The sequence below is a fragment of the Frieseomelitta varia genome, unplaced genomic scaffold, assembly GCF_011392965.1.
Source record: "Frieseomelitta varia isolate USP_RPSP 00005682 unplaced genomic scaffold, Fvar_1.2 scaffold_176, whole genome shotgun sequence".
NCBI classification, from domain to species: Eukaryota; Metazoa; Arthropoda; class Insecta; order Hymenoptera; family Apidae; genus Frieseomelitta; species Frieseomelitta varia.
The window spans coordinates 248,329-271,916 of record NW_025109483.1 but is presented as its reverse complement, the minus strand read 5'-3'; the positions used below and the strand labels follow the sequence as shown (position 1 = coordinate 271,916).

Sequence of the window (23,588 nt, the reverse complement as noted above, 5' to 3'; positions counted from 1 at the left end):
CAATTATCTTTAGTATCGAAGAATGTAGTTTTAGAAGAAAGTTATTTAGTTGATATTTCATTAAAAAGCAGAGAAATTTCAAGGGAATATTCTAGAATAGCAAGTGCCATGTGTTGCTTCCATCCACCAATCGGAAGAAGACATTTGGACCGACTTCTAACCGGCTTATGCCTTATTGGTTGATGTGTATTGCGTGGGTTCATTTCATTGGTGGCTTACAACAGTCTTCTATTACTATATCAAAGCGTCGCGGGCAAGATTATATGACAGTCGGCATAAAACAGTGAATCGTGGTATTTCGCTTTTTTTTCCACTACCGCTATTTGTGAATCTTGCACGGTAGCAATGAAAAAAGCGCTATTATTATTGTCGGTCCTGTTCTTTGTAGCAGGTGAGTTTAATAAAAAAAATTTTTGGTCAGAAGAGATAATAGTGAAATGTATGCGTTGATCAAGCAAGAGCATTAACATATACTTTTTGTTATTTAGGATTTGTTAAAGCAGAAAATTTGGAGGAGGATGTTGGAACCGTGGAAAACGATTTGGGTGCCAGCCGTGAAGGATCTCGTACTGGTGAGACACTTGTTCTGTTCTTTCTGTTGTCGACGTCGGCAGTTGCCGATTTCGATTAATTTTTTATGATGATTGTGATATAAACCAGATGTACATATGGAATTTTTATCCGATAACATCAACTACGAGACATGCAATTCGTTTAAGCATTAAAAGTGACTTCACATCTTATAAGTTCTGTTTTAATTTCCGCAGATAATGAAGTAGTTCAAAGGGAGGAGGAAGCAATCAAATTAGATGGATTAAATGTTGCTCAAGTAAAGGAACTTCGAGAAAAAGCTGAGAAGTTCATGTTCCAAACTGAGGTCAATCGTATCATGAAACTTATCATCAACTCTTTGTATCGCAATAAAGATATCTTCCTAAGGGAGTTGATATCCAACGCATCAGACGCATTAGATAAAATCAGACTGCTCTCGCTTACTGATAAAAATGTCTTGGATACCAATCCAGAGTTGGCAATTTGGATAAAATCCGACAAAGAGAACAAGATATTGAGCATAACTGACTCTGGTATTGGTATGACCAAGAATGAGTTGATCAACAATCTTGGAACCATTGCAAAGTCAGGAACAGCTGAGTTCTTAAGCAAAATGCAAGATACTTCCAACAATCAAGATCTGAATGATATGATCGGCCAATTCGGGGTTGGTTTTTATTCTGCATTCCTGGTTTCCCACACAGTAGTTGTTACTTCAAAACATAATGACGATAAGCAATATATCTGGGAATCTGATAGTAGCAGCTACAGTATTGTAGAACATCCTAAAGGAGACACATTGAAGAGAGGAACTAGAGTAAGGTAAATAAAAAATAATATATTTTCTTTTTTCTTTTCTTTTATGAAATTCGTGATATTAATTTTCATTTTTCGCTTAATCTTAATTTAATCGTAGCTTGCATTTGAAAGATGAGGCATTGGATTTCCTAGAGGAGGATACCATTAAAAATCTTGTAAAGAAATACTCGCAATTCATCAATTTCCCTATCTATCTCTGGAGTAGCAAGGTCGTTCAGGTAGACGAAGATGACGTGGATGAGAACGTTCCAGCTTCTAAGGAAGATGAGAGTAAGAAAGAAGAGTCTGAAGACAAGGTGGACGAAGAGGAAGATGCAAAAGTAGAAGACGCAGAGGAAGAGAAAAAGACGAAGAAGGTTGATAAAACTATTTGGGATTGGGAGCTTTTGAATGATTCTAAACCGATATGGACTCTGAAGCCGTCTGAAGTCGAGGACAAAGATTACAATGACTTTTATAAGGCATTGACAAAGGACACTCAGGATCCTCTAGCAAAGATTCACTTCGTAGCAGAGGGTGAAGTCACCTTCAAGTCTCTTCTCTTCATCCCTAAAGTACAACCAAGTGACAGCTTCAATCGTTATGGCACTAAAGCAGACAATATCAAATTGTACGTCAGGAGAGTTTTCATTACAGATAAATTCACAGATATGATGCCCAACTATTTGTCCTTCATTCGTGGTATCGTCGATAGCGACGACTTGCCATTGAACGTCTCTCGTGAGAATCTGCAGCAGCACAAACTTATCAAAGTAATTAAAAAGAAGCTAATTAGAAAGGTGTTGGATATGATCAAAAAGATTCCCAAGGACGATTACGAAAAATTCTGGAAAGAGTACAGTACCAACATCAAACTGGGTGTGATCGAAGATGCACAGAATAGAGCTAGATTGTCCAAACTCCTGTTGTTCCAGTCCTCCATACAGAAAGGCGCTACGTCACTGTCAGAGTATGTGTCTCGAATGAAGCCTAATCAACAGTACATTTATTACATTGCTGGTTCTTCCGAAGAGGAAGTGAAAAAGTCACCATTCGTAGAAAGATTAGATAAGAAAGGATATGAGGTTTTGTACCTTACCGAAGCTGTTGACGAATATGCCATTTCTGCTCTCCCTGAATTTGATGGCAAGAAGTTCCAGAACGTAGCCAAGGAAGGCTTCTCGCTTGACGAGGGAAAGAAGGCCAAGGAGAGGATGGAACAATTGAAAACTACCTTCGAACCACTGGTCAAGTGGTTGAATGATATTCTAAAGGATCAGATCAGCAAGACTCAAGTATCTGAACGTCTCACGGACTCGCCGTGTGCCCTAGTTGCTAGTATGTTCGGATGGACAGGTAACATGGAGAGACTGGCCATTTCAAACGCTCATCAGAAGACTGACGACCCACAGAAAAATTACTACTTAAACCAGAAAAAGACCTTAGAAATCAATCCGAGGCATCCGCTTATTAGGGAACTTCTGCACAGAGTGGAAATTGATAGCACTGATCAGACAGCTAAGGATATCGCGTTAATGATGTTCAGAACGGCTACCCTTCGATCTGGCTACATGCTCAGAGAAACTGCCAGTTTTGCTGACAGTGTGGAACAGCTGATGAGAAAGACCTTAGGCATTTCTCTAGACGAAGTTCCTGAAGAAGAAGAGCTGCTGGAGGAAGAATCCAGCTCGACGGAGAAACAAGAATCGGAGAAGGTCGTAGATATAGATGCGAACGAAGATGAACAAGACGAAGAAAAACACGATGAATTATAATCGAGAATTGTATCACACGTTAGATTATAATTTTCTAGTTGTATGGCTATACAATGTATAGTGATCATTATCATTGAAGGTGCAACTGTGTTGTTGCGAGCAAGATAAATTATTGTACATACAGAGAGAAAAAAAAAAGAACAGAGAAAGGATAATGATCATATCCTTTGATATTTTGCAACACTTTCACACTGTTTTTTGTAACTGTATTATTACAATCGTTCATCAAAGGATATGATAATTATTCAAGGATAAGAAAAAGAGATTTATCGCTGATTAAGTTTTTCAACACGATACAACTGTAGTTTTGTAAATTTCGTTTTTGGTAAAGATAATTCTCATAATTTATTTCGTTTGATCTTCCATTTTTTTATATAAGTAAAGCAAAAGAAATCGTCGACTGAAACTATTAAATATACATATAAATATATAGTATGTTTGATGCGAATGAATGTATTTGTATAAAGAATATTAAAAAAAAAAAAAAAAGAAATGATTATTCAAACATCGTTAATGCCTACGTTTCTTTAAGAAGTGTCAATTGATTTCAAGAAGAGTACAATTATTTAATAAAAAATAAATTCGATCTTTTTATTTTTATTAGTAAGAATGAAAAGACAAAAATGATTTCACGTTTCCTTTAGCGTAGACAACGAGAGAATTTTCGAGAAATTCTCTTACCCAATCTGCAAAACATTAAAATTTGTATTTAATTTAATTTAATTTTATTTTTTCGATTTTCTTTTGCGATTGTATACTCCGGTTTCAATTAAAATTTTTTACTATTTTTGGAAATTTCGGTCAAGTTTACGTTCACTTCGAAGAGAGCAGAATTTTATCGAATTAATGAAAGAAAATCCTACGGACAAAATGATTTGTAGCATACAAAATTTTCCCAATTTTCATAAAATTTCATTAATCTTCGTTAATTTCAGAGGATCTCATTTCTTACGAAGTGCTGCATTTGAGAGTCGCATCCCTAGCGAAAATATCTGTTTCGCCGCCCGGCAGAGAGTTTCGCATTTAAAAACAACGTTACGCTACCCACTTCCGGTAAACGCGATGGATTCTGGCGGACGATCCAATGGGTGACTTGATTCTCATGGAGCCGGGGCAAACAACGTAGATGTCCGAGCGCGGCCGAGCGCTCATTTCCGTTTTCGAATCCGACGTCACCTACTCTCAAAGCCCGTGTGTTTTGTGTTTCTTTGGGGCCACGATGATTATCGCTAATTTAACGTAAGTACTGTCTTGTTTTCGGACTACGATCGACCGTGTAATATCAACAGAGATTCGCGCGGTGTCGTTCGTATGGGAAGACTGGCCACGAAACCGCGCGAACTCCTTGCGTAAGTTTTAACAGCGGACGAACGATGCTCGCTCTCGCCATGCCGGTTCTACGGAGAGCCCCTCTTTCTCGAGGACGTTCAATTAACCGAGAAACCGACGGTGAAAATCACGGCAGACCGCTATTCGTTCTCGTCAACAATCGTCTTGGAGAAATCGATCGGCTCAATTGGGAAAAGAAAATCGGACAATACGGAATGGCCGCATATAAACAAAATAAATGGCGTCGGCATACTTGTGCCCCGAATATGACAAATCTCCGGTATCCGAGCGTTCCCATTGATCGAGGGCCGTGATCTCGATGTTTGTATATCCCGGATTGGGATGTAGAATCGAACATTCCGCTTTGAAGATTTATCTGTCATTGTATTACTAGTTGATGTAACCGTCGAGCGTTCTTCGAGTTATATCTCGAATTTATATTTCCTTTTTCTTCTTTTTTTTCTTTTCTTCTTTTTCGTCAAAGAAAATCTCAGCGGACCAAGCATGTGCGCAATCTGTCAAATGAATTTTGCAAATCGCATTCCCGATTGGCTCTTGGACGATTTATTTTTAGCCCTAAGAATAATCATAGAAAGACAGAGACAGAAAGAGAGAGAGGCACCCAATGAACAATGTTTGTGTTCCAGGTTGAAATTATTGAAACTGAAATTAGATTTCTTCGTATCTTAAAAGTATCCAAAATCGAAATCCAACAGGAACATTTGCTCGTCTAACAAGTGAAAGAAAACGAAGAAAAACATTGTAACGTTAACGTGATCAGTCAACCAAATTTAATTAATAACTGTATGTCACTAAAGAAATCTTGAGCAAAATGGGCATTCAAGATTTGCAAGTCTTTTTGGATAGTAATTACATACAGAGTGGGTCTGTACCTGTGGATCTATTGAAAATAGCACGTACTATCACACAAAGACAACATAATCGAGTTGGTAAAGCACAACAGTTACATTCGGGAAAACTAAGGCTAGTCCTTGATGGAGAATGCTGCTTAGATAGATTATACGGAGGATATTTCTCAGGTACATATATATGTATATATTTTTCTGTACAATTGTTATATTACATTATATAAAATTGTTCAATGAAATATAATTTCTTATTTAGATTGGGCTTGTGGAGGACAGTGGAACCGAATGTTGCAGTTTTTAGCTGTTCTCATACAAGCAACAGAAATGTCAGGTTTAGAATTAGCTGTATTCTTTAATGGATGTTTTGAATCTTCTCGACGCGCAGACTGGATTTTAAATCAATTGCAAATGCGAATTAAAGTAAATAACGTAAGTAATAAATTTATTCAAATGTTTGAAGTATATATTGTGACGATATTCATGTGATTGTGCATTTTTCAGGTGTTAAAACATATTTCAACCAAAGGCACTCCACCACCAAAAATTTGGTGGACCCCACCAGTGTGTTTAAGGACCAGTCTACGTATGGCTTTAAGGCATTTGAATGTTACGGTACTATGTAGTATGGATGACCATCATCAGGAAGTGATTGCATATTGCCGAGAAAACAATTTTAATGGCTTAATTGCCGATGACGCGGAGTATGCTGCGTTCGATCCTCCACGGTATTTTTCGTCTGAACAGTTGAAACTGACATACAAAGGCTCTCTCGACACCAAGGAGTATATTCTTCCAGAACTTTTAAAAGCTTTGAACATCCCTTCCGATAGACTATGCTTGTTAGCCGCGTTACTTGGAAATTATATTTTAACTGAGCATGACTTAGCCGATTTTTATAAGAAATTGAACGTCAATACCAATTTGAACAAAGTAAACGTTGAACATACGATTAAAACGATAGCTAATTTCGTTCGAGACTTACCATCGGTCGAGTTGGATGTGGTTTCGCAGAAAGTTTTTGGATCCCTGTCCGATCCGAGGTGTCCGAAACTAAGGCAATCGGTTCAGTATTATATAAATGGAACTAAGGATGGATTTTTACATTATAAACCAGTAAAACCAAATAGAGGTAAATTTCTCTCAAATCTTTATTACCTTTATTACTGTATCTTGGTTTTAATGAATCAATTATTTCAGTACACAAATTGGATTCAAAGCAGAGCGTGCAACAACAGTCGAATTTATCCGATACACCGTCAACCTCGGAGATCGATTCGAATTTAGAAACATCCAGATTTGCATCCGAAACCGTGGAAAGCGAACGCGAAAGTTTGAACGCGTACAAGCAAGCTACTGCAAATGCCAAGTCCGCACCGCAAATTGTGATAGATCCACCGGGAATTCAGGGCCACGGTGACGTTGATAATATTAGGACAGAGGAAGAACAAAACAATGGGCATACCATAAATGGCACACACAATCTTCTAATTAGTTCGTCCAGCTCGAGCAGCAGTTCTTCCGCTACGTCACCGTCTCACGCGACGGCTGATTCGTCGAAGCAAACGGAGAAAATGATGACTATTCCCAGCACGGTGCCAGAAGTGATGCGTACCGCATCCGAACGGCATCAGAAAGGCTTAATGTCTCCTCATATTTATCAGATTCTTATCGCCGGAGAAATTAAACTGCCTGTTCTTCTCGAAGATGAGAATCATCGTGAATTCCCATCGATCCATCTTATTTATAGACCCGTCAGGCAAATGGTGTATGCGATACTATTCAATCTTCATCACAGAATGTATTTAGCTGCTAAAAGTAAAGAGAAGGGAGGTGAGTAAATTTAACGTCAAATGTACCTTTAAACGAATCAGAGATACATTATTGATTAACAGATAGTGAAAAAATCGAAGTCCCAGACGTTGTGATAAAGGAGTGGGTGTGGTCAAAATCGAATCCATACATAACTCCAGAACCTGTGAAAGCGGAACAGATTGGTTGGGGTGTACCTACGATTCAACGTTTGTGGTTTGGGTGTGTATTGTTTCCTGCTTCAATTGCGGTTAGTGGAAAATAAAAAGATTCACACCGAATTTTCGTTCGCAGCACGGGCATAGATGACAAACGTCGTCGTTTACGAGGATTCTTGACTTGTATGAAGTCAGATACACCTCTTATGTTAAACACTTCCTACGTACCGCAACACCTTTTAGTTATGGCTTGTGTATTAAGGTAATTTGTATGACTCTTTCTCAAATTTAAAAATTATTTATTTAAGTATTTATTTTTATTACAGATATATTATGTCGTTTTCGGATAAAATAAAGGTTCTACGCCGTTGGGAATTAGATGCTTTCATTGCACAGGCATTTTCACCAGAGCTTATGAACGCTCAGCATTTACAAGATCTCCAGGTAACTTGAATAATTTTTTTATCAAAAGCTTATGATGGAAATTCTATATTATCTTCTTACAATATTCTATACTATTTTCTTTATGCAGCTTCCTTTAGTAACATCACGCGGAGTACAATTAGCTACTTTATTCATGGCCGGTGTTGAGACTGCTCTCTTAGCTAATGACGCTTGTGGTGCACCGATCCCATGGCTAATGTGCTGTCCATGGTTGTATTTCGATGGAAAACTGTTCCATCACACGCTAGCTCGTGCTAGAATCGCGAAAAACTTACTAGAACTCTGTGGTGGCCATATAGATCGTATCGTGAAAGTCGAGCGGATGAAAAAAGCTATATTAGAGGGTACCAACGTTATTTTCGCACGAGCACCACCAGTTGGTCCAGGTTCGTTTCTGAACAAATTCTTTACTTTCTAATATATCCTAAAGTTTGTCGTGGCTCAGTGACAAAACACATGTCTTATCAAGCAAAGGCTCCTGAGTTTGAATCTCTAGTTAGTCATTCTTGATTTTTTTCCTTCCAATACTTTAGCATACCATGCACCTTTTACTGGTATGTTTTCAGAGTGGAAGAAAAGAAAATATACAGCTGTAATATTGGTTCGTGGATTTGATGTATCATTATTTGATCTGCGAATCTCAGAGCTACATAAATTTTATTTTATTTCTTTTTATTTTTATTTATCAATATAATGTTCAATTTTTTTTACTCAATTGTCTCTTTTTTAGTAGGTATTCGCATGTCAGTACCGCAGAATATTCTGACTGCTGGATGTACCATTAACGATAGTTTAATGCGCGGAAGAGGCAGCGGAACTATGCCTCAACGTGGATTAATGCGTCGCCCAATACCGTCCCGTGGTGGACAACTAGAAATTGCTGGAGTCGTCGTTGGACAATGGGGTCCAAACTATGGACAACCCGGCCGTTTACCTCAGCCTTTACAGGGGCATCCTCGCGGGCGGCTTCCGCCACAGGTAAGCGATATCCTGCTACATAATTTACACATTATAAGATACCAGAAAACGATAAGAAAACTTTCCACTTTTATAATATCAATTGTTTGACATTTGAAAGAAAATTACTAGAGAAAATAAAAAGATTTGTTATGTGGTCAATGTATTCTGTGATAAATAAATTGATACAACGTAATATAGATATTGTTCTAAATTTTGTGTTCTTCAAAAAGACAGAAATCACAATGATATTAAAGAAAATTAGAGCTGGTTTCAGTGTAACCTTTTAAGGCGATTGTTTTAAGGTGACTTCAATTGGTGGTCTCAAGTATGGTCTCTCTCGTGGTTTCACTCCCATGGGCCGGCCCACGTTTCAGACGCGAGGGAACAACCGTACGCAAATCGCAGGTCGTGGAAAGAAGACACAAATGAAGGTAAACATCTTTGCTACCCAACTTCTTCGCTTCGTTCAAAAAAAAGATAGCGAAAGTGAATTATTGTGACAGGCAACTGGTAAAAAGAAAGCTCCGGTTAAGAAGAACAAAGAATGCGAGAACAAAAAAGACAATCGAGGGCGAGGCAATAATGTCGATGGAATAACTGATTACAAGTAAGTATATATTGTTTGAATCTGTAAATGCACAAAATAGATACATCTCTGTAAATACGTATTTGTTGGTATTGCTAGTGACTCTATTCCAAACATGAACGCAACAAAAGATGCACTGCCAGTACCAGGCCAATTCGAAGATGCCGTGGAAAATGGCAAAGGAATAGAAAAAGGGCAGGGTGACGCATCGCTGGTCGCTCCAGTCGCCGCTGAAAATTAGGTATTTATACATCACGTTTATATCGACTTTTAGACACTCCCGGATGTGACTCAAGACTGCAATCAAAAGAATCTTCTTAGAGAAAACAAGTGTGTGTAAACGAGTAATGATGCGCCAATGACATTTGAAAGTTGCAACGCAATGATTCCACGTAACGCAGTTATATTCGATCGTGCAGAAAATTGTTTTTATAAATTAAAGGAGGAGAGAAAAAGGATTTGGAGTTGTTTTTCATGTAAGTTCAGTGCTTCGAAAAAAGAAGAAAAGAGATGAGGAGTGGAAGTTCGGTGCTTTGAAAAAAGAAAATATACACAAAATTGCCTTGAATTTTCGCACAACGAAGATAATGAGAGAACTCTTCAAATGTTACGCGCAAAATTACTCAACAATGTCTAAAGCTCTGATGGGGCCAAACTAATTAAACTAATGTAGGAGAAAAAGCATCGTTAACGCGATGTCAAGATATTGTAAAACGACAAGACCCATTTCCGACATACACGATACGATGTCCTCACTGCCAAACGTACCATTCACTGTGTAGGATAAGAGCAAAAACGAACATGATTTAAGAAAAAAGAAGAAAACATAAAAAAAAAAAATACAAGGAAATCGTGCTTGTGCTAACACGAGCGTGTTTTTAAAACTACTGCTACTCCGCTCGGATCACCATAAAGATGAACTCGACTGATTAGTGTATGCGTGCGCTAATTTTACTAAGAACGAGAACAAGTCGTCAGCTGCTATAAGTATTTAATTCTTAAGAAGTGTGATTATTTTTTTTACAATGAAAATATATATTTTCCGGTATTATATGAAATGCTCGCATTGACAGTCTCAGTACTCTGATCTCTAATAACGTAGACATCAGACAGATATCTTATTCTCATTATAGACGGACAAAATGGACAAAATTTGGACTGGACAGTACATCACGAATGATTTTACTGTGTTTTGTAGATAACGTGAGATAGGATACTGAGACGTTCATTAGCAAATGAGACTGATGCTTTTCATATAGGTAAAATATATATTTATATATAATTTAGACTAGAGGTTCCCAAGTATATTATATGTAAGTTGTGAATGGTGTGTGCTTGTGTGTATGTACGTATGCAATGGAGTGTACCGTCTGTGAGATTACATGAGTGTTGTGAACGAATACTTGTTTTATTTGTGAGAATTACAATGGAAGAAAGAGAGGGAGTGAAAGAAAATACCGTACTATGAAAACGACATATAGAGAAACATAAGAAATGTATATAAACGTGGGATGTTAACGCGTGTCGGTTTACGTACACACGCGTACCACATAATAACATAAATAAAATTGAAGGTTGAAAATGTGTTGTACGCGCGTGTACGTGGCCGAATTGATATATTTATTTGCTGTTGTGTCGATGGAGAGAGGAATGAATGACTTTTGAACGAATTACAAATTTCCATGTACGATAAGAGATACGATATGTACTCGTGGGCATAACGGCGGACTAGTTGCGAGAGTAATCGGCTTGAATTAAAAAAAAAAAAAAAGACGAAGTTCTCTGAAAGAGTTACTCTTGCAGAGGTCTTCCGATGTCGCTTGGAAAATATGCTACACTGTGCGTTATCTGGTTGATTTATATTTTAATTGATAACAACAATAACAAAAGAATGATAGTTGCCTCATAGAAAAATACCTTTGTTTCGCTTGAAGAATTTTTTTACTTGTGTTTTCTATCGTTTTTATCTTTGCCTCGTCTTTTTTTTTCTTTTTTTCTTTTTTGCATTAAAATTTTAGAAATTCGTGCCTTTTGTAGCATATTTTCGAAGAGATACGATGTGTCCCTTCTTTAATTGTACATAAGAATAGTTTAGAAATGAGAGTGCGAGGTTGGTGTATATAAAAAAGGAAACCGGTAGTTTCGCACTTTTATTGCGAAGGACCGGTTCAATGTAGGAGATCATCATGTTAAAAGAAAAGAAAAAAAGAAAAATACTATTTATGTGTAGAATAGTCGAAACGACATTCTACCAAAGATCATTGGAGTTTGAAGGATAAGAGGTGGGTTCTTTTATCAGCAAAGTATACACATATAACAGAGATACAAGACAGCACGACAGAACACGATCATTTATGAGAAAGGAATGCAAATATAAAACAGAAACGATAAAAAGATGAAAATGGCATAAAGAAAGGATATGCGTCTAAAGTGCAGAGGTAATTTAGGTTGAGTAAAAGAGCGAACGAGAGAGCGAGAGAGAAAGCGATTGTGAGAGAGAGAAAACCATTTATTGAAATAATATAATGAGAGATAAGATAAAAATGTTATATTTTTGTAGATTTGTTATTGCGTAAAAAATGCATTAAGACAATGAGAAACTTTATATAATTTGAGCGATGGTTGAACTGAGCCTGAAAGAGTTAAAATGGATGACTAAGATCATAGAAAGTGTATTGTACAGAGAATGAAAAAAGATTTAAGGGGAGGGGGGAAAACATAGAGGGAAAGATGAAAAAGTGCTTTAGAAGAGACGAATAGTATATTGAACATGTTTGACATCCGTGATTTAATAAGAAAATCTCATTAATTCTTTTGTGTCTCCAAAGCTCTCAAAGTTCTGAGTTGCTTGCGAACAAAGAAAAAAAGTTTAAAAAAACAAGTGAAAACCGAAAAAAATAAAACACGAAAATAGGCAGGATATCTAAAAAAAAAGAGAGAGAAAATTAAATATCAGCTTCAATATGAACTATACCAGTGTATGCATATAATAAACAGTTTTCCTAACGCGATTTGAAAAATACCATGATATTTACGAAAAAAATAATGAAACGAAATAAAAAATCCCTGGTGAATGGAACTGTGTACATTAAAAAAAAAAGAAAAGAATAGAAACAAATATTGCTATCATTTAACAACTTTCAGTTAATAATACACGTTCATACGCACTGTTATTTTCCAAATGCAGTATATGATATACTATAAAATATGCACCGACGTATATAAAAATGAAAAAAAAAGAAGGAGAAAATGATGGGGAAAATGACGTACATCTTTGCAATTTAAAATTAAAACGACGCAAATCGCTCACGAACGACTAACCAACATAATAATAATAATAATGATAATATTAATAATAATAATAATAATAAGAATAAGAATAATAATAATAATAATATTACACTAGAGGCAGAGAGACGTTTCAGATCCGACGGATGAATATTTGAGAGTAAAATGCCACTTTACTCTTTTCGTGTAAAGGTAGATTTTCTTTCTGAGAAATCGATCATCCTGATATACGCAAACCGGAGAATACAAAATATGTAATAAAACAAGGTAAAAAAAAAAAAAAGAAGAAAATGAAACGATAAAAAAGAAGAGACATAATATATGTAACCGTATGTAGAAAAAAACATAATGGTACACAACGATCAGTTGCTGCTGCACTGATATGAAGTAACGCAATAAATATGTATGAAATAATTTAAATATAACTAAATATTGAAGCGAAAGCCAAGCAAAGCCACGAATATGGAATATAAACAAAAAACGTAAAAAATGAAAAAATGGAAAAGGGGGGAAAATAAAGAATGAATAAAAGGAAGTAAAATATATACGAAAATCCATATTATTGAAAAAAAAAAAGAAAAAGAAAAACAACACAACAGAGCAGAAGTACCGCAGAAATAATAAAATAAAATATGCAAAAGAAAGAAGTGGAAACTTGCGTAAAAAAAAAAAAGGAAACGGTGAATAAAATGATCGACGTAAAAAGAACAGGTGCGCGCCTGACTCGTGCCTGCTTTTTCGTTGTAATATGTAGTAAAAGAAAAAGAAGACAAATGAAATAACAAAACATGCAAAATAATAAGGGGCCCACGAAACATCATTAACGAGATAGAGGAAGTATCCGTACGAGAATGCGAAACAAAATAAGCCAACATATAAAATGAATTAATCTCTCTTTATGTATTTAGAAGAAGGAAAAAAAAAGGAAAAATCCCATTTATAAACTCGATCTTCGAACATTGTGTGTCATCGTGGTAAAATGGAAAATTAATTGTATTTCGAAGTAAGGCACATCTTTAAACTCTTGCTATGTAACAATGATGATAATGATGATACAATGATAATGATGATGATAATAACGATGATGCTGGAATATTGATGATGATAAATGCTTAATAAGTGAGAAACGGTCGAACGAGAATGTAAATTAAGCGACTATATATATATATTGTTTCTTTTTTTTTTCTAATGTGTAGAAGAGCACTTTTATTGTAAATCAAAGCGTCAATTTCCAGCCGGCTGTTCTCTCTTTCGTTTTTCACTTTCAATCAGTGTTACAGTTGTAGTTTCATTTGAGTAAATTTCGATTTCATCGTCGATGCAGCAAAATAGCTAATACAACTGAAAACAAGGCATGATTTGTCATGTCCTCTAATGTGAAAAAGTCATGGAAAACTTTCGCTTCTTCTCTATCTGTTTAATTTTATTTTTTTTTTTATATATTATGTTCTCTTTTTCATTATTATTATTCTTTCGTTCTTCGTTTGATTTGTAATCACATTGTAGTAAAGTCTTAGGTCTTTTTGCGAAAGATTATACATATATATGTATATGTACATAGGGAAAAAAATATAACGTATAAAAATGGAGCAGATCATTTAATTTCAACGATTTGTTTTAAATGATTGCCACAAAAAAAAAAAAAAGAAATCGATGAATAATAAGTTTATGTTATTACTTCACTCTGTATCTCCATAGAAGCACGCAACCGATAGGCATTAAAAAAAAAAAAGAAAAGAATGTCTGACATTTCCTTCTGATTTCTTTTTTTTTTACAATGTACGCTATACTTAATAGCTTCGTGCTAGTAGGATATCAGAATTTCCGAATAGCAACGCAATAAAATGAAATTACAGCGTAGAGTGCCCCTGATCAAAAAAAGAAAAAAAAAGAAAAAAAGAAAAAGGAAAAATGAAGATGATATTGAGTTGCTATAACTATGCTACGATATGTAAATTTTAAGTTTCTCTTTTTACCATAGTTTTTCGCTTGCATATCCTATTAACAAGATATATTAAAAGTACAGTAGCAAATACAGTAAATAAAAAAAAAGTATTAATAAAGTAAAAAACCAAAAAAAGATGAAGTAACGAATTAAACACTTATCAATGTAGCTGCAAATGTATGTGGGCCCCGTCTTTATATATTCTTATTAAATATTACATAACGTATATTCTGCTATTATTTTTCATAGCTAAAGAGAGCAACAAGAACAATGAAAGAAAGAAAAAGATAATACGATTTAAAAAAAAAATACCAAGTGCGTACACAGAGGGTAATCCTTGTATGTTACAATTTATAATCATTGTACGTTTAATATTTTTTTCTGTTTTACTCTCTTTTTGTTTCTGTAATACGTAAAACAACAAGATAATTGCTGAATCAAGTGTGTAGTGCAATCAAGTGTAATCTTTTGCGCAGATAAAAATATGAAAAGAAGAAAGAAAAAAGAACAAGTAAAATTGTACATGCGCTATGATTTTTGTCAATGGTCGCATTATTTTCAACCTATATGGGTCGGTAGGTGGTAACTTTTTGGAACAATAGAAAAATAAAATTGCCATATACATACTTCAAACTACTATTTATTAGCGTGACGCTGTTATAGCATGATGATTTATCGTTGGATCTGTGTAAGAGAGAGCCAAACGAGATATTATTTATACATGCATTTTTGCTGTAGAAGTTAACAAACAGAATGGTGCGCAAAATTTCTGTATCCAAGAAACAATACGCTGTATTAGTTGGTAACTTGCAGATGTGTTTGGAAATGTTAGGAGTACCGTCTGGCCGACTCATTTAGTTGTTGCATTTCTCAATAATACACTGTTACATCAATGTATTCTTGTTGAATTATTCTATCTTGTAACTTACTGTTGTAACATATACCCCATTCATGTCTAGTGTCAAGCAGAGCTGATTCTATGCTTTTGCTAGTTAAAAAACCAGGGCAAATATGTTTTCAAGCGAAGGAAAGGGGGGGGGGGGAGAAAGCGGAGCGCGAAAATTTAGTTGATTATTTGTACGTTTGAAAGGCAATGGGACAAGTTTCAAAGAATTTTTCATACCATTGATATTGATTTAGAAACAGGCGTGTGGAAAGCAAATCACAAAACTAAGTAACGAACGGAAGAATCAGTGCTGGCGAAAACACGAGGCAACCGAAAATTATTATAAAGCTAAAAAAAAATGTCACATTTAAGATACTTTTAAAGCGGATACATATTTGGAAAGTAGGAGGTAATCATTGTATAAATGTAGTGGCAACTCTATAATACTACAGAACAAAAAAAAATCAATATATTCAACAATTATTCGAAATACTAAATGCAGAATGCACTTTAATGGATGTTGTAACAATTTAGAGTATTCAAATTGCATCAACATTTTACTGTAAATCTGTTCTTTGGAACGCAACTGCTCTGCTAGCTGAACGGATGTTTTTTTTGAGGATACAAAAAAACTAATAAAATCACCTAAAAAAAAAAAACAAAAAGAAAAAAAAGACAATGATTGTGTATTGGGAAACAAGGAATGCTGTTTTTCTTTATCCCCAATGAGCAGAGAAGTTTCTCCAACGACAGATATTTTAAGTTTGTTTCTTTTGAAGAAAAAAAAAGTATATATATATTTATCTTCGTTTTTCTTGTATAAATGCAATTACACGACACACATGCAAAGTAAAGAGAACGGCAATGGTTCATAGAGATTCTCTGTTGAGTTGAAGAGGAAAATAATGAAAGTTTTGCAGAACACGCTGCACGGTTCGTTATAGAGGAAACAAACTTTCTGTGAAGATTTTGTAAAGAAAGTTGTTCGTATGAGAGGTTCTCGGAGATGGTTGGCTGACATTTTCGGAAGTTTAATGATTTATTAAAACGTGTTGTCATGTCTTGAATACAATTAAAAGAACTATAAAAAGAAAGAAAATGATAATTTTGTGAATTCATCTTCTATTTCATTTCCTTTTTATCAATGCGCGCTATCTTCTTCAATTTAATAATCCAGCGTTACTGTCGAAATTACTATTATTTTGTTATTTTATGAAAAACGCAAATTGTAATAAGAATCATTAAAATTATAATTTGATCTCGAGTATTCATTTAATTAAACGAGATAAAACGAACGATTAATAGCAGATCACATGCGTTATTTGTTTGTTCCAGTTTTTCAAAACTTTTTCAAACATGACTATTAATTTCATTAAAAATATTTAGTATCATAAAGCGGTGTGAGTTACAGGATAAATGTACAGCTGGTTTTTATACTCCTCGATGTTGGTAATATGAAGCGCGGATTTGTCAAGCTCCGTGGCAGGAACGTAATTCAGTGAATATTTCACGTCCCCATGTTTTTTTATTTTTGAATTAGCTGCAAAAAAAGTGAATAATATTTTAATTCAACAATGCGATATACAGTACGATGCAAAATTGACGCACTTACAATCAGTTGCATTTGCCTCGATATCTTTGTTATTCTCTGTATCCGTATCGGCTGAATTTGCGGTTCCAACTACTTGTACGCTTAATTTCCTGAAATTACTCCCGTTAAGTGTATGAGATCTCATCCATTCCCTTAATTCGTCGATCTTTATGTGTTCAATCATATTCAGTTCTTTTTCTATTTTATCAAACATGTAATCGCCACTTATAATTTCCGTCCAGTTCCTATCAACTTCTTCTTTCAAATGTATATCCGCGCATTGTTTCAATTTTATTACTGCTTCTTTGACACTATCCAAATCGTCCTCCGAGGTTTCTTTCAAGATGTTGTTAAACATCTCCAAAAACGCTTCTATCCTCTGATCCACAAATTCGGTGCTGTACTTGTCTGCCTGAGTGTATACTGTGACAGTATAACCGAGGATACCGAAGGTATCCTTTAATAAACAAAATACATTATAACCAAGTTGCTCGAGCGTTCTGAGCTGATTAAAAACAGGCTCTTCCATAATCATCTAAATCAAGGAGATATTTATTACACAATGTATAATATAATGCAAGTGATACTATTTAAATTTCTACTTACAATTAACAATTCGATAATAACTAACAATCTAATGGATGAAACCTCGGATTGATAGTAATTCATCACAACGGAGTTCACGTCAGTACTGTTGAAATTCTTTACTTTGCAATAATGCGAGCCGATTGGTATTTGCGCCACTCTCATTTGTGGCATAGTATTTGGCAACAACGGGCCACACTTCAATGCCTTTACACACTCTTGAACGTTTTTAATCACGTCTTCCTTCGTCATGTTACCTTGTACCAAGCACTGAATATAAATGTGATCAGTAAAATGTTTGACAAAGTTCTGGAACTCGGAAAACTCTACGTTACGAATGGCAGCGTGTTTGTCCGTGGCCGTCCAATGGACAAGCATTAGGATTGATAATCTCACGTCTCTGAAACATTAAGGAAAATATATAGATGTAGGTTGTAAGACTCTGCAAGAATTCACTACCTACCGAACTAATCTTTTAGGTTTCACAAAGCTGTTGTAGTATGTTTTAATTTCTTCTTCCTTCATCACTTCGAAGAACTCTTTAGTTATTAGCGTCGGAATATCAGCTATGCAGTTTGCAATGGTCATCAGCAAAAGCTAAAAACGAGAATAAAAAAAATAGAAAACACTAAATGAGTAATTATTTAAAAAAAAAATTATTGCAAGCGTTCTTACTGGTAACTTCTGACTGAATCCATTCACTTTAAGCACAATACCCTTTTCGTTTGTGTAGATATCGTGGTTCAATTCAGCAACTGTAGCTGGGTATAATGTTTCCACTAACAATTGCTTCAATATGGCAACAAATAAATCCATTATAGCTACACTGAAATTTTAACGATCTCTGTCAACAAATTCACATATATTTTTCGCGAAGATTCCTAATATTTACCCTTTCAGCGAACAAACAGCCATCGGTGATATGATACAAAAATACATGTAACATTCGGGCAGGCCGAACTTCGGATCAGGCCGATACCAAACCTCTGTTATCTCGTCTGAATAAATTTTTGTGGGATACTTCGGAACACCAGGTGGTATCGAAATTAAACTGAAATCGTCCGTGATGTACATATTGGCCAATGGTAAATGAAATTCGGGAAAAGGTTCAATAGTTCTCCAACACTCTATCCACTCTTGCGAGATCTCCGTGTCCGTGTATTTAGTTTTAAACCAAGGCTCTATTTTGTCAAACTCTTCGTCATTAAATTTCTTATCAAAAATTATAATGTTTACATCATCCGGTATTAAATAATTTAGGCAAGTTTGTATAGCCTCTGGATTGTATTCGAAATACAATTCGCTTCCGGTGATATAATCACGAGGAGGATAATAGTGCATGTTTTCGCACAAGTCTTCCACGTATTCCGCTGGCGGTGACTCGTCTGTAAATCTGCAGAGAAAATCTTTTTCGTTTTTAATGACTCTAATTATTACTTAACTTCATCGATTACTTTGATTCACCTGAAATTCATTTCCTTGATTTGATGGATTTCATCGTAAATCTCTTTCTGGGGGCCTTCTCTGCGCATTAAATTGATGAACGAAAATACAGCGTTCAGCACCTCCGGCAAATGTTTGTGCCCTTGTTCAGTCAGCATCAAAGACAAACTGAACAACGCGTACATCGAACTGTGCTCGAAGCCGCTTTCTCCGTTCCCGCAAGTAATACCGAGACACCACATCTTCCTCCTTAAGTAACTGATCAAAGAACCCTTTCCTTCATATCCCAAAATCCAGGAAACATATTGATGCGGTTTGCTTCTGTACAAATCGTGAAGAGGTGGCATGCACCATGTTAATTCTACCTGCAAACGAAACAATATCAATCTTCGATCCTTCTACTTTCGTAAAATCACGAAGACGTACCTCGCAAACATCTTTTATAGGCTTTATTTTATAAATTCGTCTAAAACTCGGCGTGTTGAAGGAATCTACACCCTTAAACGAACTAAAATCGTCAGGTGATAAATCATTATTTGGTACATTCGCAAAACATTGTATTACATAGTCTTCTAACACGTCCAGTGGAAGTCTGGCCTGCAAAAATTGAGAAAAAAAATTTGCAAGTTAACATTGCATCTTTGCGTAAAGTAAATTTTGTTTTTGCAAAGAAATGCACTGACTTGTATGGCAAGTTTCATTCGGTGAGCACTGTAGTGACGCTCCCTGAATTTGTGCAACTCCTTGTAGAGCTTCTCATCCGTTACGTTGTCTCGTAACGTGATTAAATTACCCCAACAGAACTTCGTAGCCGGATGATTCGGCTGTGCAAAGCTACTGAACAATTGTTCTTTTCTACAAAAATCAGAGGGTAAGGCCATCTGAAACTCTATACAGATCGTTTAATCTTGATAAATAGTGCTAAACTAATTAATTTCACTGTGACGAACATCTCTGATCACGTACCGCTTTCCACGGATTCACGTTCTCTCGTTATAGCCTCTTCCTTCATCAGAGGTTTGATAAAAAATTGAGCAAACCGATCAAGGGCAGCTAGAAGGTGTTTCTCTTGTATCTCGAAATAGAATGTCGTCAACTCACATTCAGTGGATGCATTGTCCGACCCACCTCTTTTTTTAATGAATGTATCGAAATCATTTTCCTGTTAACACATGCAGAAGTAAGACAAAAATCCACAGGAATTGCAGCATCTTTTCAAGATAAATATACCTCGGTGTATTTCTCTGATCCCATAAAAACCATGTGCTCCAGAAAATGCGCCAAACCCGGGATTTCTGGTGGGTCGCTGAAGCTTCCCACACCCACTGACAATCCACATGCTGCCTGCGTAAGAAACATGCGTAGCAGCACACTGAGAATATATATTCAATAATTCACATATCTCGTATACGTCGAGCACTGTACAATAAGATTCTCAACGAAAGATACCATTTTTTCTTCCCCTTTCGTCGACTTGGGGCACGGACAAGAGTCATCAACATCCTTGTCGCAGTCTGACTGATCGTCCTCCGTATCGCTCTCTTCTCCGCTCTCCTCCTCATCCTCTTCGTTGTCAGTCTCCTCGTCGTCTTCCTTCTCGCTTTCGGTGATTACTGCATTTTCTGCTCAATACCAAATATTTACACTTTTGTAAATCATCAGATTTCAAGCAAGAGAAGGAAATAAGAGAAAAATCTGTACAAAAAGTACAGAGAATGTACAAGAAATACATTTTCTGTGTACATTCTTTTCCTTTACCTTTATCAGCACATTCATCATCCTCGGTACAGAAGGAATGTAGGTCAGCAATTAACAAAGCAGTCAGGCCATTCTCCAACCTAATTACTCTGTGAAATTCAACAAAATGAAAGAAATATATGCACATATATATATGGCTGTACTTTTATCTCTTACCTGTATTCTTTCTTATCATTCTCCGCCTTAACAGGTGTTTCCAAGTACACGACCTTCTCCCGTGGCTGTCTCGTGTCGCAAACTGAAGTCTCTTGCTTTGAAACGCACACAGACGTTTCCTGCGTTTGATTCTCCGCTTGCACTTTGTCGATGATCATCGTGTCCGTATTGAGGTTATGTTCTATAGAGAGACTGGAGTTTTGCGCCGAGCTGACGGAACCCTGGTTCGGTTTCAATTTCTTTTCAGGCGGGCTCTGGAGCGATCTCTTTGGCATTATCAACGCGCAGGGCCGTGTTTTAATTGTACAGTGGAGAACCTTTGTGAACAGGCACCTCATCAACTGTATCACCATACGCAACAGAACTTGCCCCTAACCTTACTTTTCATTTTTGTTGAACGCATCAACAGTTTAAATGGATACTTCCATCTTCATCTGTTCATATTATACGTATGTACGTTGTCCTTGTATCCACAGAATATCTTAAACGTTGATCTCTTTTTTCCTTTTCCAGATCGCAGAACGTACGTCTATTTTGTTGAAGTTAATTTATTTTCTTTTTGTAACGCTCTTTACAAATAGAAATAATAATCGTCATAATTTTTACTATTCATGTTGAACGTATTATATAAAATTAAGATTATGTAATAAAATTTCACTTTTCTTTTTACGATTATTGTTTATTTACATATATATATATTATTATTCAATCTTACAAGTGTAATTCGTAAATCTTTATTCAGGAATTTTATAGGTTAAGTGAAACATAAGCTTAACTGAAAAGATACGACCGCAAAAATGTACTTATTTTGGAGTTTTCAAAAATAAAAATATTGTCGATGACTACGGATTTTGAAAAAACCAAGACCATCCTTGTCTGCCGCGCTTATATATATGTCCTTGTCGCACGTTGTTTCTCTCCTTGTCTGCTGCGCGTAAATGTCCTTGTCGCGCGCTATTTCCCTCCTTGTCTGCCGCGCGTATATGTCTGTCTTGTCGCACGCTATTCTATCCTTGTCTGCCGTGCGTATATGTCTATCCTTGTCGCATGCTGTTGCTCTCCTTGTCTACCGCGTCTATATGTCTGTCCTTGTCGCACGCTAGTGCCCTCCTTGTCTAACGACGCTAGACAAGGAAAGCAATAGTGTGCGACAAGGACAGCCTTCGATCTATTGAAAAAAAAATTCGACTTTTTACACACACGTTTTTCTAGGACAAAACACACATAGAAAGAAAGCGGGGAGCTTAATTTTAAGGAGACATATAAAAAAGTTCGCAAATCATTCCTCTTAATTAGGTTTTTTCGTAATTAGTGCGAACTGTCACAAAATGGACATGGTGGCGCCATCTAGCGGCAACACCGCGATACTAATTATTTATAAAAATACTTATTTTTGCATTTTGCGGGTCAAATGAGGTATGAAAAGAAAGCTAAGGGTCTAATTAGGGTAATGCAATCGCCAAAATTTACAATTCATTCCGCTAAATTAGGTTTTTTCGCAAATGAAAATTTCTCTGTTTTACGGGGTAAGAAACACTAGCGCCGCGTTGTGGCAGATCAGTGGAACTAAACGCTCTGTAACCATATAAGAGGAATAATTAATTTTAATTTTTCACGCCACAAATTTGCACTCCACGAGCACATATTTGAAAGATAATGCTATCAATTACATTCGCAAATAAATCTGAATCTAATATTCCCTATAGTTTGCGCGAAATTATGCACTCACTACTGGCACTACTACTAACGTAAACGAAATTCAAACATTCCTTATATACGTAATTATACTTAAACAAAACATAGAAGCTAAGGATCTCTGAAATCAAAGACGCAACCATAACAGTTCACAAATGATTGCTCCTAATTAATTTCTTCTCGTAATTTGTGGGAAAACTGTCACCTGTCAATGGTTGGAGGCGACGGTGGCGCCATCTATTGACATCTCGGTGGTACTAAAAACAGAATTTTTTTACCTTTAGTACCACCGAGTTGTCGATAGATGGCGCCACCGTTGTCTCCAAACATTGACAGGTGACAGTTTTTCCACAAATTAAGAGAAAAAATTAATTAAGAGAAATCATTTGTGAATTGTTATGGTTGCGTCTTTGATTTCAGAGACCCTTAGCTTGCGCTCTATGTTTTGTTTAAGTATAATTTACGTATATANCTCCCCGCTTTCTTTCTATGTGTGTTTTGTCCTAGAAAAACGTGTGTGTAAAAAGTCGAATTTTTTTTTCAATAGATCGAAAGCTGTCCTTGTCGCACACTATTGCTTTCCTTGTCTAGTGTCGTTAGACAAGGAAGGCACTAGCGTGCGACAAGGACAGATATATAGACGCGGTAGACAAGGAAAGCAACAGCGTGCGACAAGGATAGACATATACGCGCGGCAGACAAGGAGAGAAATAGCGTGCGACAAGGACAGACATATTCGCGCGGCAGACAAGGAGGAAAATAGCGTGCAACAAGGACAGCAATATACATTAGTTCCACCATTTCACCGCTACGCGGCGCCTGCGTTTCGATGCCTCTAGTGGCGCCAATATTTAAAAGAGCGAATTTAATAGTGACGCTAATTTAAAGCGAAGAACGAAAATAAGAAAGCAAAAAATATTTTGTATTTTCAATTAATAATTAATCAAAGCAAATGATTGAT

General features: G+C 36.0%; 3 protein-coding genes across 5 annotated transcripts; 2 read left to right on the top strand and 1 right to left on the bottom strand.

Moving 5' to 3' along the window:
- The first annotated feature begins 235 nt into the window (after positions 1 to 235).
- Positions 236 to 3,246, top strand: LOC122538724 (endoplasmin). The gene is made up of 4 exons (XM_043673030.1): positions 236 to 391; positions 489 to 572; positions 768 to 1,374; positions 1,469 to 3,246. Exons 1-4 carry the CDS (start codon positions 346 to 348, stop codon positions 3,123 to 3,125), a joined length of 2,394 nt encoding a protein of 797 aa, XP_043528965.1. The 5' UTR covers positions 236 to 345; the 3' UTR covers positions 3,126 to 3,246.
- A 974-nt stretch (positions 3,247 to 4,220) lies between these two features.
- LOC122538732 (constitutive coactivator of PPAR-gamma-like protein 1 homolog) lies at positions 4,221 to 15,548 on the top strand. Of its 3 annotated transcripts, XM_043673043.1 has the most exons (14): positions 4,221 to 4,364; positions 5,102 to 5,494; positions 5,580 to 5,752; positions 5,825 to 6,452; positions 6,521 to 7,153; positions 7,216 to 7,354; positions 7,427 to 7,552; positions 7,617 to 7,734; positions 7,823 to 8,120; positions 8,465 to 8,712; positions 8,997 to 9,125; positions 9,198 to 9,301; positions 9,380 to 9,521; positions 9,723 to 15,548. In XM_043673043.1, exons 2-13 carry the CDS (start codon positions 5,287 to 5,289, stop codon positions 9,519 to 9,521), a joined length of 2,946 nt encoding a protein of 981 aa, XP_043528978.1. In that variant the 5' UTR covers positions 4,221 to 4,364; positions 5,102 to 5,286; the 3' UTR covers positions 9,723 to 15,548. The 3 variants fall into 3 exon arrangements, with proteins under 3 accessions (XP_043528978.1, XP_043528979.1, XP_043528980.1); XM_043673044.1 differs by having other exon boundaries at positions 8,468 to 8,712; positions 9,380 to 15,548; XM_043673045.1 differs by having other exon boundaries at positions 9,213 to 9,301; positions 9,380 to 15,548.
- Positions 15,549 to 16,713: 1,165 nt separating this feature from the next.
- LOC122538730 (nardilysin-like) lies at positions 16,714 to 21,448 on the bottom strand. Its single transcript, XM_043673042.1, has 14 exons — positions 20,933 to 21,448; positions 20,777 to 20,865; positions 20,468 to 20,640; positions 20,249 to 20,362; positions 19,985 to 20,180; positions 19,702 to 19,907; positions 19,445 to 19,615; positions 19,040 to 19,383; positions 18,468 to 18,968; positions 18,251 to 18,401; positions 18,039 to 18,172; positions 17,597 to 17,975; positions 17,012 to 17,525; positions 16,714 to 16,939 (listed from the first exon to the last, which is right to left on the bottom strand). Exons 1-14 carry the CDS (start codon positions 21,283 to 21,285, stop codon positions 16,788 to 16,790), a joined length of 3,477 nt encoding a protein of 1,158 aa, XP_043528977.1. The 5' UTR covers positions 21,286 to 21,448; the 3' UTR covers positions 16,714 to 16,787.
- Between the last annotated feature and the right edge of the window lie 2,140 nt (positions 21,449 to 23,588).